Source organism: Spermophilus citellus (assembly GCF_964194105.1).
Source record: "Spermophilus citellus genome assembly, chromosome: 1".
NCBI lineage: Eukaryota > Metazoa > Chordata > Mammalia > Rodentia > Sciuridae > Spermophilus > Spermophilus citellus.
Window position 1 is genome coordinate 227,864,429 of NC_138182.1, and position 16,904 is coordinate 227,881,332.

Sequence of the window (16,904 nt, forward strand, 5' to 3'; positions counted from 1 at the left end):
TAGAAGTCTGTGTGGCCTGTCCATGATGTCCCTGCTCCTGGGTCAGTCCTGATCAACTGAGCTTCCTACCTAGCCTACATCTTTGGGGCTCTTGGAGTTGCCCTTGTTGTGGGTGGTGCTGCTGGCTGTGTTGGGGAGGAATAAGGGGTCTGCCTGCCTAAGGAGTTAGTGGGTTCTTTCATGCTTCATCCTTCAAGACTGAGAGGAGAAACTTCTTCCTGGTCTATTGTGGGGAATGCTGGCTTTCCCTGAGCACCTGGCCCAGTTTTACTGCTATAACTATAACTGATCAAGTTTCTTACTTCTTGTTGGCTGGTACTAGCCATGAAGCTGTCACTCGCCTGCCAATTGCAAATACCTAGGGCACTACATTTTATGTTGTCCTTTTTTTTTTTTCCATTTGAGCCTCTACCTTTGCTTTTTTTAAAATTAATTTTTAAGTTTATTTTTTATTAGTTATACATGACAGTAGAATGCATTCAATCACTTTGATATATTATACATAGATGGGATATAACTTCTAATTTTTCTGAGTGTACATGTTGTAGAATCATATTGGTCATGCAGTCACATATGTACATAAAGTAATAATATCTGTTTCATTCTACTGTCTTCCCTATCCTTGCATCTCCTTTCCTCCCTTCCCTTCTACCTAATCTAAGGTAACGCTATTCTTCTCTGATGCCCCCCTCCTTATTGTGAATTAGCATCCACATATTAGAGAAAACATTCAGCCTTTGGTTTTGTGGGATTGGCTTACTTCTCTTAGCATGATATTCTCCAACTCCAACCATTTACTGGCAAATGCCATAATTTTACTCTTCTTTAAAGCTGAGTAATATTCCATTGAGTATATATACCACATTTTCGTTATCCATGCATCTATTGAGGGACACTTAGGTTGGTTTCATAGCCTAGCTATTGTGAATTGAGCTGCTATAAACGTGGTTATGTCACTATAGTATGCTTACCTAAGTCTTTGGGTATTACCATGGAGTGGGATAGCTGGGTCAAATGGTGGTTCTATTCCAAATTTTCTGAAGAATCTCCATACTGCTTTCCATAGTGGTTGCACTAATTTGCAGTCCCACCAGCAATGTATCAGTGTACTTTTTTCACCACATCTTCGCCAACATTTATTATTGCCTGTATTCTTTATGATTGCCATTCTGACAGGAGTGAGATGACATCTTAGAGTACTTTTGATTTGCATTTCTCTAATTGCTAGAGATGTTGAACACTTTTTCATATATTTGTTTATTGATTGCATATCATCTTCTGAGAGGTGTATGTTCAGTTCCTTAGCCCATTTATTGATTGGGTTATTTATTTATTTTTTGCTGTTATTGTTAAGTTTTTTGGGTTCTTTATATATCCTAGAGATCAATGCTTTATTAGAGGTGGATGTGGTAAAGATTTTCTCCCAATCTGTGGGAGAAAATCTATACACAGATATACATGTACACACACATACACACACATACACACATACACACATACATAGCTCTCCTCACTTTATTAATTGTTTCCTTTGCTGAGAAAAAGCTTTTTAATTTGAATCCATTCCATTTATTATTTCTTGATTTTTGTGCAGGGTGAGAGAGGTTTAATTTCATTTTGCTACATATGGATTTCCAGTTTTGCCAGTGCTTTTTTTTAAGTCAACTTCTAATTTTTTTTAATAATCTTGTATATCTTTTCTCCATTGTATCCCCCTTTAAACTAATTAAGAAAAAAAACAAACTCTAAATAAGTACTTAAATAAGTTTTATATTTAAGGGGCTTCCAGTTTGGGTTTGGGGATGAGAAAACAAGCTCTCTCAGAAAAGTATAATTGCTCTAGGAGTCATTTGCAGATCACACTGTGAGTATACTGCAGACTTGACAGTGGATGGATCAGGAGAAGCTTCTTGAAAGAAGTGCCCCGTGGAGTTGTGAACTAATATAGGGAAGGCTTCCAGATGGTGGAAATACATGCAGTATGGACTCCTGAACTGGAGGATGCATCAGGGGAAATGCTGGTCATTTTTTAGTCCTAGAAGTATAGATGTTTGTGTGTGTGTGTGTGTGTGTGTGTGTGTGCGCGCGCGCATGTATGTGAGTATGTGTATTTGTGTGTACATGTACATCTGTGTGTAGTGGTGGTGGTGATACCAGGAATACATGCATGAGAGGCAGGCAGACTGGCAGGACATATACAAGAGGCCAGGAATAGGAGCTCCTCCCTGACTGCTCTACAGCTGTTTGAAACAATTAGATTAGATTATTAGTTTAGAATGGTCATTCTGGAGGGAGTATGGAGAATAGATTTGCAGGGCCAAGTGGAAATCTGGGAACCAGCCAGGGGTCTGCTGAAAGGAATGCAGCAGATGGGCTGCACCATAGCAATGTAACGAGCTGGGAGAGGTGGAGACAGGTGAGTCCTTTCCTGAAGGTGCAATGTCTAATTGGAGCCAGAGTGAGGGAGAAGTCTAATTGATTCCTCCTTTCCTGAGGTATGTCTGTAGGTGGGATAGGCCTTATATCAAGCAGAATTGACCAAAAATGTACTCAATTTTGGACAGGTTGAGTTTGGATGGACCTGTGAGGCAGCCAGGTAAAGAGGGCTGCAGTTGGATGGTGGAATGTGATGGACATCATTATCCAAAGTACATGTATGAAGACACGAATTGGGTGTCAAATATCTTTGTTTATGTACAAACAGAGATATGAAAAATTGTGGTATATATGTGTGATAAGAATTGTAATGCAAAAAACCTCACAAAGTACACGTATAAAGACATGAATTGGCGTAAACATACTTTACATATAAAGATATGAAAAATTGTGCCCTATATGTGTAATAAGAATTATAATGCATTCCATTGTTGTGTATTTAAAAAAATAAAATCAATTAAATAAAAAAGAGGGCTGCAGTCACTAAACTAAAAAATGGGTAGAAATTTAATTCCCTTTAGTTTCATATTAATAATGTGTGTATTTTATAGTACATCTAGATACATTTTTGTATTTATCTACCCTTGAAGGAATATTAGAAGCTGTATTCACATTCCAGCAGAGGGCAGTATTCAGCTAATATGAAAACAGTTTTGTCCATTCAGGAGCCCTCAGAGATGCAACTGAAAGAACAAAGCATTTTAAGCATAAGGACTTCCTTCCTTTTTCTTTTAACCATAAACTATTTTTGAGATCTACTAGAAGATTTTTTTAAATGAATTGTGCTTTTCTATGCCTTTTGGAGCAATGAGTGGATGGAGAGCTTGCCTTTGTAGCTGTAATAGGTTATAACTTTAGCCTGGAAATTAAGTCTTCTGCCTTTGGGTGCAATGAATGATTTTATTATTATTCCTATGAACCAATTATGTTTGCATAATTTCATGATTATAATTGCACTTCCAGAATAATAGGAAGCTATCCTGAATGAATTAAACGGGCCCAAAAGTCATCTCATTTTTTAATATGCTCAGATTAATAGACCATTAGTATTTATTAATCCACAAACTGGATCTATGTTTTTCTTTGCTTTCTTGTTGTTGTTTGATCTCTCCACCTTAGGAATGCCTGAAGAGCATTGTATAGAACACAAGTCTCATAAGATATTCTGAAAGATAAAAAAATCTTTGTTCAAATAAATAGAAAATGCTGTATATGAAACCCCACACTGGAGATGCAAATGCATGTAGTATTTCATAAGTTCTAGGAAGTGATGAGTCAGGAAACCCATGCAACCTTATTTGGCCTAGCAGATCCTCAGCTTAAAGAAGCCTTTAAGAACCCCTTTCTGTAGTTCTCAACATCTCATGGAAGTAATGTCCAGAAGGCAATTTGAAGAATGAGGCTGTTCTTCATTTCTCCTGACCCTCTTCTCTCTGGACTTATTTCCTCCATTTTCACTATCACCTGGGTTCTTGGCATTCATCACTATAGTAATGTCACACTGGAAAGGATCCAGGGAGGTATTTTCAAACTACTTGTGATCGCCTTGAATATTCAAGACCCTACAGTCCTCCCTACACCTCCACTAAAATTGTTTTTGTCTAAAAACTGAATTAATATATATTAATTGTACATTAATGGGATTTGGTGTATTATATCCATACATGCATATGGCATGCATAGATCATATTTCTTTGGAGAGCTACTGCCCTCCTAGAATCCATAGCCATAATGCAAGCCAAGAACAAATACGATGTCACTTACCACTATATAAATCCAGTTGCTTTCTTTCTTTTTATTCTTTTATAGTTAAAAGAAACCGTCTGTATGATATGCTGTCTCAGCTTTTGTGTCTCTGGTCTGTAACTTTGTTGACTTCCCCCCATATTTTCATTAACAAGAAAACAAATTCCAATCACAAAAAAGAGAGAATAACATTATTTTCTCCGACTGAGGCAGAGGCTCAGATGTGATCTGCAGGAGGGGCCATGGATCCAAACACAAGACACAGTCTGAGAGGACAGGGGTCCTATAGGCTCCTTTACCTAACCATGCAGTAAAGATTTGAGTGCCCACCTTATGTCCAGCATTGTTCTAGGCACTGGTTATACAGCAGTAACAACAACAACAACAACAAAAACCCAAACTAAATAAATAAATAAAAGAAGAAGGAGCAAAGTGAGAAAAGCCCTCTCAAAGAGTTTTCTTTTATTAATTTCCGTCAAGCATTTGTGAGTAGCTGCACTATGTGAGTAGCTGAGCTGAATGAAGTGTGCACACTCAGAACAGACATACCAGCAGTTCTTGGGAGGGACATTTCTGGGAGTCAGGAATCAGTTTTCTCATTTTATGTATGAGGAAGTGGCAGTACCCAGAGGTCATTATGTTACTTGTCTGAGGTGACACCTTGCCCAGGCTGTCAGAAGTCAGGTCAGGAATCTACCCTCTTACCCACCACCCTACAACCTACCAACCACCCCCATGTAACAGAGGATCTATTGGTTTAAGTGTTTGGTGTGCTGTTCTAGAATTTTCTCTAGCATTTGTGTGATGGAAAAGTGGTAAACATCAGAATCATTGCTTGGCAGGGAGCTCTATTCCAGATGGTAATCTGTCTCAAATCCTGATGAAGGGAGATTTGTGACCCGCATGCACAGGCTTGTCTAGATGACACATAGCTGCAACAATCAGGCTCTGCTATAGCCTCAGCTCTGCCATGGACTAGATTTTCAGCACTATGCAAATTACCCCGCTGTGTTTGCTTTTGCAGAAAATGGCCGATGGAGGTAGAGGTGGGGGTGTCATATGATACTTACTTAATAGTAAAAATAATACAAAAATATAGTATCTAATGAGGTCAATGCTTAGCACATGATGTCTGGTTCTGAGCACAATGCCTGCCTATATTGAGTTCAATTATAAAGGCATAGGTTTTGAGATACCAGAACATGACCATTTATATGACTAGAGGTAAACTGAGTTTTTGCCTGGACATTCTTTAGATGGAGGTATGGCCCTTACCTGTGTGCTTTGATTTGTGAGATACAGAGAGGGTTGCATGGTGGATTCTCCTTATTTCCTACAAGGCATTGGGAAGACAAGAGTGTTTTTATCCACACACAATTTCTTCCCCAAGATTTCTCAGTTTAAATACTCTAACTCAGAGTTTTTTAGAACTATTGCATGTGGTTCAATTGTTTTATCAAAATATAGGTCCTTTAAGCCAGGACAGCTGGGGATTGAGGGATTGAGGACAGCAGTTCGAAAACTTTCTGCAGGATGATTATTCAGTTGGGGACACAACCATAACCTAACCCTCACGTTGAATTTCTATCCAAGGCCTTGATTAGTGTCATTTACCTACAAGTAGGGGATTTTGGCATTTTGACATAATTTAATAGGCCAGGCATAGAAAGACAGATTCTGCATCTCTCAGTCATAGGTGGAAGTAAAAAAAAATGACCACATAGAGAGAGTAGAACAGTGATTACTAGACAAAGTAGGAAGAGAGAGAAGAGGAGCTAAAGGGAGTTTGGATGACAGCATCAATATACAGTTCCACAGGAGGAATCCATTCTGTGTCTACAGCACAGCACGGTGACTATCGTTTATAACAACGTGTATTTTACAAAGATTAGAAGGGAAGAATTCATAGCCTCCAAAAACAAATGATGGGAATGGTAACTATCCTGATCTGATCATTACACAATGTATCCATCTATCAAATTACCACACTCTATCCCACACCCCTAGTACAAGAATATTGTCAGTTTTTAAAAATTTTTAAAAATACACAGAGAACATGTCTCCCAGCTCCAGGAAATGATTTATAGTTGTTTCTTTCATTCTACAGAATACTTCATCCTTTTCTGAGTTTTCTTTACAGAGTGACTTTGCCAGTCTTTTTCTCCTAAAAGGACCAATTTTTGTTGTTAAAGGACCAAAGATAAGATGGAATGTCAAGCTGGTCGGTTGCTCATTTTGCATATTATTATAATAATATCAGTATTTTCTCACATAAAAATCCAAATTCTCTTCCTTACCCCCAGTTCATCACGGAATTAAAGGCTCAAACTTTGACCTATAGAGAACTTGAGAGATCGGTTAGCTGAACCACTGGATGTGTGAGCTCAGGGCTCAGAGGCTCCTCAGAGCTCATCTAGAGGCAACAAATGCAGTTCACATCTGCTATGGAGCCTTTCTTCCAGCTGGCTCAGGTTAGCAGGCAGGAGAGTCAGCAAAGGATTCTAATGAAGTTGAAATAAGCTAAACGTTTTCTTGAACTGAACTAGAATCTAAGCTTGAAATCTTAGGGACAAAAAGTAATTCTAAATCAAAATTATGCTCTTACTTCACTTTGAAATATAAGACTTGGAGCTTCTGCTTAATTGATAACTATAACCAAATCTGGAAGCTGCAAGTATCTTTTTGTTCCCCACAACTGTTTTTTTTTTTTTACTTTGAGATTTAATGGGGCAAGATTGTGTAGGAGATGTAAAAATCTATATAAGAATATATTAAATATAAAGAGTTGAGTATGGTGGTACATTCCTGTAATCCTTGTAACCAGGGAGGCTGAGGCAGGAGGATATCAAGTTTGAGGTCAGCCTCAGCAACTTAGGGACACCTTCAACAACTTAGTGAGGTCCTGTCTACAAAAATATAAAAGGGCTGAAGATGTGGCTCAGTGGCTAAGGCCCTGTGCTCAATCCCTGGCACCAAAAAAAAAAAAAAAAAAGAATAATATATTAAACAGAATATCATATGACTCAACAAGTTCACCCGTAGGTATATATAGGTATATATTCAAAAGAAATAAAAGCACATATACACAAAAACTTGTACATGAATGTTCATAGCAGCATTGTTCATGATAGACATAAAGCGGAAACAACCCAACCCAAATGTCCATCAGCAGAGGTATTAATAAACAAAATGTTGTGTGTGTGTGTATACTATTTGTCAGTATAAAAGAATGAACTACTTATACAGTACTGTAGCATATATGAACATTGAATCCCTCATGCTAAGTGAAAGAAGACAATCACAAAAGATCTTGGTGGCGCACATCTGTAATCCCAGCAGCTTGGGAGGCTGAGGCAGGAGGATCATGAGTTCAAAGCTAGCCTCAGCAAAATTGAGGCACTAAGCAACTCAGTGAGACCCTGTCTCTAAATAAAGTACAAAATAGGGCTGGGATGTGGCTCAGTGGCCAAGTGCCTCTGAGTTCAATCCCAGTACTCCCGCTCCCCCCCAAAAAAAGACCTCAAGAAAAGATCTCATATTGTGATTCTATGTATATGGAATGTCCAGGATAAATCCATTGAGACAGAAAGTACATTAGTGGCTGCCTAGGGCTGGGCTGCAGGAGTGGGTGGTAGTGTGGTTGGGGAGATATGAGATAATGGATGTGGGGTTTCTTATGGTAATGAGAATGTCCTAAACTTGATTGTGGTGATGTGGCATAGCTCTGAATATACTAAAACCAATTGAAATACGTGTGCTAAATGGGTATATTTTATGATATGTGAATTAAACCACAATAAAGCTGTTTTATATATATCTATAGAAATAATTTATGTATTGATGTAAAATAATTTTAATATATGATTAGGATTCTTCTTGCCCTCTTCTTCTGTAGGAGGGATACATACCAAAATTTAATTTAATGGTGGTTATATTGATATTTTTTATAGTCCTTTTAAAGAATTCTTGTAACTATTGTTGAAAAAGTATTGGAAGTAATTTAAATTAAAAAAATGTATTTCAAAAAGATATCTTACATTCTTTCAGAAATAATGCAGAGAGTAAGTATAAAAACTACATTCTAAAAGAGCACAGTTTAGAGTTCTTCCAGGGCAAGAATTTCTTTTCTCATCTTGATAGCTTTTCCAAGGCTGTAGTTCAGTGGGGATGGGTAGAGCTTGTGAAACTGACTGGAATGTTGGGGCTTTTGAATGAACAAAGCTCATTTTGATATTTCTGTAGATAAATGTCTTATCATTTCTCCCAGTGCATATTTATCCTGGGCAGGCAAAATTAAAGTGCTCATTAGTACGCCCACTTTTAGGAAAAAGCACCTAGTATGTACTAAGCAGTAGATACAAAAATTGGACCAACATCAATTAGAATGTTGGGACAAAAGTTGAAGTGTTATAATTGTCGCTGAATTAGGAGCGTTTGTTCTCTTTGCAGTTTTGGCTCTCTGGCAGTTGTGAATTGGGTGTGTACACTAGGGTAACATGTTGTAGCAACATGGAGGTGAAGTACTTGCTATGAGGCACCAAGGGACTGACAGCTGGTAGGGCGGGAAGACAGCAAGGGAAGTCACTCATCTATCTGGTCACTAATAAAATAGTTCTAGTTGTAATAAAACAGAGCTAGCATTGAAAGTGTTGAATCGGTGAGTCAAAAAGTAAGCAGCTTTTCCCTGCCTGTTCTGCTCTGCAGCTTGCCTCATGATCTACCACATCTTGTCAGCTGTATATATTTTGAGCCTCATAGGTGTTGGTGCAGGAGAGAAGCATTTATTTGTTTGGCACCTAGTATGTGCCAAGATGGAGATACAGATGTTGGGCCAAAATCAATTTGGTCCCAGCCCTCCTGGAATTCATAGCCTATTGGGAGAAAATGAGTCATTCAAAGACTGTGAACTGTTCCCAGTGTATTGCCAAAGGGGTACCCAGAGCCTGCTGTAAACAGTCTCAGGGTATTTTTTTTTTTTTTTTTTTTTGGCATTCATGCGGTGGGTTGAGCAAATGGAGAGCATGACCCTTGTTTTCCAGCTGCGTTGTTGATGCTGTTCTGCAGATTGAAGCCAGGCGTGGACTTGGTTGTGGACAGTTGAACCTGAGGGCAGGGCAGCATTGGTGGTCTGGCTGGCTCTGATTAGGATTCTTCTCCTCCTCCTTCCTGGGGAAGGAGTCGGATGGCACAGCCAAATGGCAATTAAAGGAAAATGTGCAGCATCCTGTCTTTGGTGTAAGCTTTTTCTTTGCCTAAGCTTAGACACTTGGTTCCATTTTGCAAAAGGAGACAGTAAAACTTGTGAACAGAGTTGAGATTGTTTTAGACAAATCTGCTTCTTAATGACACATTGATATTAATCTTGCAGCTACTTAACCCTGATTAAAAAAAAAAAAACCTGTTTGCTAATGCTGTGTTACTAGTGAACATAAGTACTGGAGATTAGCTCTTGTTCTATTATAATTTGGCAATAAAAAACCATGTTTATCAAGTTTTGTAAGTCTGATTTAGAGGCGTAATCCTTCCTTTTGGGTGGGCCTCCAAGGCAAGATTAATAGGCCTTGAACACAGAATAGCTAGAGTTACTGATACCATTATCTGCTGAAGGTTGCTATAGCAATGAGTGGTTTAATTGCACTATGCAATTGGTGGTTCTTGGGTTGGTGTAAACGGATCCCACTAATGTAGCAGAAACTCTTCTGGAGTAATTTAATTAAACTCTGGTAAAATGAGTGCTAAATTTGAAATCTCTAAGATATGGTTCTGCTTAGTCCTAGATTAATTAAAGATATATTATTATCCTGAATCTGCACATTGCCACAAAGGTTTGTAAGTTATTTTAAAAATGAAGTCTACTTTCTGAGAAAATTTATTGGCTTTAATATAGTTTGTAGCAGTTGCTTTAAAATAAAAAAAATTGCAGTTGATGATAAGAAAAAAAATGTAGGCATGGCAATGTCTAGTGATCAGCACAGCAACCTTTTGGGGCAGGAGAGGGGAGGAAACTGAACCTAAGCTACTGGGTGTGAACATGTCATCTTTTTCATAAACAAGCTGGAATAAATGGGTACCATTCTGAATAAATGCTATCTGTATGGACTTTTTCAGAAATGAAGTATAATGATCATTTAGGAGCTTATGGTATGAGATGGCTTTAAAGAAATATCCTATAATGGGGGCTGAGATTGTAGCTCAGTGGTAGGGTGCTTGCTTAGCATGTGTGAGGCACTAGGTTTGATCCTCAGCACCACATAAGAATAAATAAATTTAAAAAATAAGTGCATTGTGCAAAAAAAAAAAAATCTTAAAGAAAAGAAATATCCTATAATGGGCAAAATAAAAGTGTGACTCTCAATGTCTAATGCAGATGTATCTGTTGAAACTTTGGTTCTGGTTATCCTTCCCTCCTTCTTTTTAACACCTTGGAGTTAATCTCCACTTACTCCAATTTTTACAATGTGAGTGTATGAGTTTCAAGACCAAACCTCTGCTATGGGCCTAAAATATGGTTAATGCTATTCTAGGCAATTCACATTAGTATTCTGCATCTGTTCAGCGTGACAAAAAACATTAAACTTGCATTTCGGATTTTGGCATGTACAAGGAGGCTTTTAAAAAGTGAAGAAGTTGGCCCATTTAGATAGTCATATCCCTGGCAATGTCGTTTACGCAGATGTTACTCTGCTGCCACCTGGAGGCCTTGTGTGGGATGTGCATCTAAAAGCTGGCAGGGATGCTGGGTAACATGAACTGTCCAGGCTGGGTGTCAGCCACAGCCCTATCCCTGGGACTCCCTCCCTGTTGAGAATTGTTCTCATAGCCATAGAATATCGGAGTTATTACATCTTTATCTTTTATCATGGAAGCTAATATACAGTATGAATTCAAGAGTGATATGCTGTTTTGTAGTGTAATTGTAGTATTCTTTTTTTTAATTTTTAAAATTTGTTTTAATTAGTTATACATGACAGTAGAATGCATTTATACACTTTGATGTATCATACATAGATGGGATATAATTTCTCATTTTTCTGAGTGTACATGTTATAAAATCATATTGGTCATGCAGTCACATATATACATAAAGTAATAATGTCTGTTTCATTCTACTACATTTCCTATCCCCACACCCCTCTCCGCCCCTCCCATCACTTCCTTCTACCTAATGTAAGGTAATTCTATTTTTATCTAGTGCCCCCCACCCCCTTTTGTGAATTAGCATCTGCATATTAGAGAAAACATTTGGCCTTTGGTTTTGTGGGATTGGCTTATTTCTCTTAGCATGATATTATCCAACTCCAACCATTTATTGGCAAATGCCATAATTTTACTCTTCTTTAAAGCTGAGTAATATTTCATTGAGTATATATACCACATTTTTTTTTATCCATGCATCTATTGAGGGACACCTAGGTTGTTCCATGGTCTAGCTACTGTGAATTGAGCTGCTATAAACATTGATGTGGCTGTGTCACTATAGTATGCTGATTTTAAGTCCTTTGGGTATAAACCAAAGAGTGGGATAGCTGGGTCAAATGGTGATTCCAGTCCCAATTTTCTGAGGAATCTTTTGATATAAAACAAATTAAAAATTTTTGTTAAGCATTCTTACCACTAAGCTATATCTCCCGACCATTTTTATTTTTTATTTTGAAACAGGATCTTGCTAACTTGCCCAGACTGTCCTCAAAATTGTGATCTTCCTGCCTCAGCCTCCCAAATAACTGTGATTACAGGCATGCATCAGCACGTCCAGCTGTTAAGCAGACTTAAAAACAAAAAAACAAACAACAACAAAAAAAAAATATGATAAGTGGAATTGTAGCTTTCTGCTCCATCCTGTCTCATTAAGTAATGAGTAACTCCACCTTTGTCATTTATGACCCATGTTATTTATGACTTGTCATGGAGAGCCATGTAAATGAAGCCCTATATCCCTTTTCTAAACAGAATGGATGGAAACTCCTGGCTGTAGGAAGAGCTTGAGTAAATCTACTTGGAGGTTTGAGGCATTAGGGAACTGAAATCAGTAGGAGTAGTAGAGTTGGGAAAGTCTAGTTAATACATTTTCTAGGAAAACTGTTGGTATTTCATCAGGACTTGCATCTTGTAGGACCTTGGTGACCAGAAGGTGAGATTCCAGAGAAGAGCCTCGGGCTCCACAGTGTTGTGTATTTATACAAATTCAGATCGAAGGTTTTCAGCCATCTGCCCCTGCTAGGGATGTCAACACTTATTTTCCCCACTCCCAAACCTGCTCCCGGGGGTTATTTCAACAGTAGTGGCTCTTGTTTCCAGGCAACTGAGTATTTGGGAAGAGAACCAATCAGTCAAGCCACAGAGAGAAACATCCCCTTAAATGGACCTTCCTGTTCATCCCAGAACATCCTGACCACCACGGTTTCCAGGAAAACCTTTATAGAGAGAGGACTCCTGGGGTGCCTAGGGCTGGACACTGCTCAGCTCAGCTCAGGGTGGCCCCAGCGTCTGGCTGAGGCTGGAGCTGGGGGCTGCACTGGAGTGTTCTACTCTCAGCACTGAGTCATGAAAAGCCAGACCTCTTCTAGAATGAATTATGCTCTTTTGAAAGTTCTCCTGAGACATTGAAATCTGTGGTGTTTGAGGAAATAGATGAGTGGGATTTCCTCAGGTGGGTACAAGTCACGTCCTTAATCTGTGCTATTTTTTGGAGGGGGATACTGGGGATTGAACTCAGTGCATTAGGCCTGAGGATGTGGCTCAGTGGTCGATTTTATATTTTATTTAGAGACAGGGTCTCATTGAGTTGCTTAGCACTTCTCTGTTACTGAGGCTGGCATTCAATTTGCTATCCTCCTGTCTCAGCCTCCCGAGCTGCTGGCTTTACATGTGCGAGCCACCCGCCTGGCAATCTGGGCTATTTTGAAGAGTCTTCGGTAGTGAGCTGCCTTCCTCTGGCACCAAAGGCATTTATTTATTTAATGATCCTTCTTTCCCCCCAGGATTTCCTGTGAGAGCTCCTGGGATTGTTTACATTTTGATCTGCACAAATACCAGAGAGTGAGTAGTCAGGTGATAGGATACTCTGGGGAGAGAGGATTTTAAAGAAGCTTTATCTAAAAAACAAACAAACAAACAAACAAACTTAGCTAGCACTACAGACAGCTCCTGGCACTCATTTATTATATTTGTTATCTATTTTATTTTTTTCTTTCTTCTTCTTCTTTTTTTAACCAACAAGTTCTAATCAGCAGATCTTGATGAGAATTATTCCTTTTACAGAGATTAAGAATGTGGGTTCCAGCAGATTGTCAACTGAAAAGGAGGATGTAAAGGTAATGAATGATTCCCTGCTTCACTTTTTTTTTGTACATCTATCCAGAGTTAAAATGGAATGAAAATCTAGTTGTCATAAAAATAGAAATAAATTCAACAAACAGGCATGTGCCTAAAGCCACTTTTAGAATAATTTGAAATCCAGTTTCCTTTATCAGATTCTCAATCTCTACCCTTTATGACTAAACTTTGCTATCTTCTGGGTTTTTGTAAATGCAAGATGATTGAATTCATTTTACAAAACAAATTTTACTTAAAGTTTGATATATACGGCTATCGGCCAATAATAAGTTTTACCTATGGACAGTTTTCAGGTGTATTTCTGCTTAGGGCAGATCTCTTTTTTATTTTTAGTTCTTAAATAATATTAATTATGAACAGGACTAGTTTTCTGTTTACATGATGCGATTCATGTAGCATGTTTTTACTGATGCTTCCCGAGATTGTTTTTCTAGTTTGCAAAAATGAAAAAAAACATTAAGTATAGCATTATATATATATATTTATATTTATATATATATAAATAATAAAAAATACCTCATTGACTTTATCTTTCTTAGTGTGTCAAAAGCCTGGAGATTCAACCGAGTGAACATGAGGACCAGGAGAACCTAGATTTGGGTATGTTCCAAAATATTGCTTTCCCTGCACTTATGAGGATATCACAGGCCACGTATACCGTGGACAAGAAGAAAATATTCCTTCCTGGAAACCTTGTCTACTTTTTAAAACCTATCCAGGCAAAGTTTCTTTGAAGCATCAGTCATAATATTATGACTTTAGGGACAGGATTCCATTTAAAATCTAAAAAAACAACCAAGTCATCAGAGCTTTTTCTTGCCAAATGCTGGCTTGAGGTTTGTCATGGTTACCTTGTAATTCCTATGAAGAGACACTGCCAGATTCTTTTCAGGAAAGCAACTGAGCCACTGGTGGAAGGTGAACAGTGGAATTGAAACTGGGAACGTCATTCTGCCGGGCCCAAGCGTTCTCAAGTGTACCGCCGTCCCACACTGATAACCACGTGTCTCTGTGGAGCTGAACCTATGGGATCTACCCGTCTGGCCTCAGGAAAAGGCCAGATGTGTGCTGGGGGTGTGGGGCTGATGGGAGTGTCCTTTTGGAGGGATCAGGAACTCCCTCAGCAGGATGGACGTCACTCTTCACTCTTTCTGTAGACCTGAGAATTCTCATCTGCTCAAAAGGGTCCTGGCTTACCACGTCCTAGGGCACCTTTCTAAATTTCCTCCCCATGTATTTTATTTTATTTATTTATTTATTTATTTATTTATTTATTTATTTAAAGAGAGAGTGAGAGAGGAGAGAGAGGGGGGGGGAGAGAGAGAGAGAGAGAGAGAGAGAGAGAGAGAGAGAGAGAGAGAGAGAATTTTAATATTTATTTTTTAGTATTTGGCGGACACAACATCTTTGTTGGTATGTGGTGCTGAGGATCCAACCCGGGCCGCACGCATGCCAGGAGAGCACGCTACCGCTTGAGCCACATCCCCAGCCCTCCCCATGTATTTTATATCTCTTCAAGGTTCACTTGGGCCCCAGACTTATCCCTTGAGTTATTTAGAGGCAAGCAGAGTGTAATATGAAGCTACTGGAGACATGGCTGGGACAACCAGCAGATACCAGTTATGGCTCCTGGATGGTCCAGTGGGATGCAGATGTACACTCACCTTCCCAGTTGGTTTCTTCAGGTTTACTGAAGCCAAGGCAGCTCTCACACCTGGAAAGCACATGTGGGAAGAGTGGTCTTAGAAAGTGGGAGCGAAGAGGAGCTGGTGGTGGCTGAGGGCTCAGGTTGATGTGAGATCAGGGAAAACTGAGCCAATCCCTGGTGGGAGTCAGATAGTGAAGGTGTGTGACCTATGGAGCTCACCAGAGTTTAGGGGAGTGTGGCTGGCACATTTGGCAGTCACACAAGGGAGCAGTTACAATAGTTGGGAAATCATGTCACACAGAGGAAGAGCCCGCAGTGTCCGTTGACTGTGCTGCCTGTACTTGGCCACAAGCCAGAGGTGATTTGCTGGATCTCCCTGCTTGAGGTGCTCCTGAAATTGGAATAGAAACTTAGGTCTGAACTAAGCCATAAGCACGCCTGTAATATTTCTGCTACATAAGGTAAGGGGTAATCATTTTCTTCCAGAAGAGAGGAAGAGGAAGGAGAAAGGAAAGCAAACATCTCCCACAGATGATTGTTGCGGGCCCCTGAAGCCGGGTGCCTAGCTGTTACTCAGGCATACAGGATGTCTCATCTATAAATTACATCATTCTCCCAGGGTTGTCAGCTTTGAAGAATGTTTACCAAGACAAATTGCTGGGGGAGGGGAAGGGCTGGCTGCTAAAAGTATTAAATAGTCGGATTATTTTAATCTTAGATTTCAACAAAAAGCACTCCAATCTCCAGCTGGTGTCCTTGCTGGGTAAGAAGTCTTGTGCTACGGAAACCGTAGTAACCCAATCTAATCTTAGTGCTTTGTCAGCATCATCACTGTGACCGGAGAGCAGTGTTAGGAAGGCCTTGGGACACTAATGCGCAGGACTTTCATCCAGTGATTTATGGAAAGGGCCAGGGGTGAGCTTTTTGCTGCTAGCATTCGCTTTGTTGTTCATATAAATATCTTGAATTCAGGAAGGCTCCTTGACTTCATGCAAAGAAAATGATAATAGATTTTAAAGGAACCTTCTGAGACAGGGAAGCAGGCATTGAGCAGTGAGAAAGAGTCAGATGCTAACCCAGAGGCTGGGAAAATAGCTCTCCCCAAAGGCCACTTCAAAACACCTGAATTCTCTCTGTGCTTGTATTCTACCCAGTCTCTGAGGAACTCCTGATAAAATATGTATGTGGACGAGAGGTGCAAGTCTTTGACAACTTGTATTATTCAGTACTGTGGGATGGAGAGTTGTGTGATGTAAATGGCATGGGGGCTGTTTCAGGAGACCTTTCTGTGTTGATGGATGTGTTCTCCATCTGTGCTGTCCAGAGTCATAGCCAGTAGCTACCTGTGCATGCAATGTATGACCAGTGCCAGCCACCAAGGAACTGAATACTTTAATTAACTTTATTATATTGGACAGGATAATCCATAGAAAGTTCGTTTATGTAATTCTAATTGATCCCTCAGAGCATCAAGAATCACACTGGCCCTTAGTTTATACAAAAATGATTGGGTTGGAGGAATGATGTCATGGGTGGTAATAGCTGTCTGGGAAGCTCATCCAAGCCAGTGCCCCAGAACTCCTCAGCAAATAGTTGATAGTAATCCCACTCTCTGCGGATGGTGTAGGCCTGGTGTTTTGCTCCAAGGGGAGAATCTGCAGTGGAAGGGATGGGATCTGATCCTGTTGCCGTCACAGTGGAGAATGAGACTCCATGCTCTGGGCAGCTAGCACCGGGA

The 16,904-nt window shown here is 39.5% G+C and overlaps 1 protein-coding gene across 4 annotated transcripts in view; it reads left to right on the forward strand.

Annotated features, from left to right (window-relative positions):
* ARHGEF28 (Rho guanine nucleotide exchange factor 28) overlaps window positions 1-16,904 on the forward strand; it is a 306,138-nt gene that overhangs the window by 149,475 nt on the left and 139,759 nt on the right. For 3 of the 4 annotated variants that reach the window (XM_081287604.1, XM_081287607.1, XM_081287606.1), the window contains 2 exons: window positions 13,444-13,496; window positions 14,058-14,118. The exons of the other annotated variant lie outside the window; for it this stretch is intronic. In XM_081287604.1, coding sequence (XP_081143730.1) covers window positions 13,444-13,496; window positions 14,058-14,118 — 114 coding nt within the window. The remainder of the gene's footprint in view (window positions 1-13,443; window positions 13,497-14,057; window positions 14,119-16,904) is intronic. 4 annotated transcript variants of the gene reach the window in all.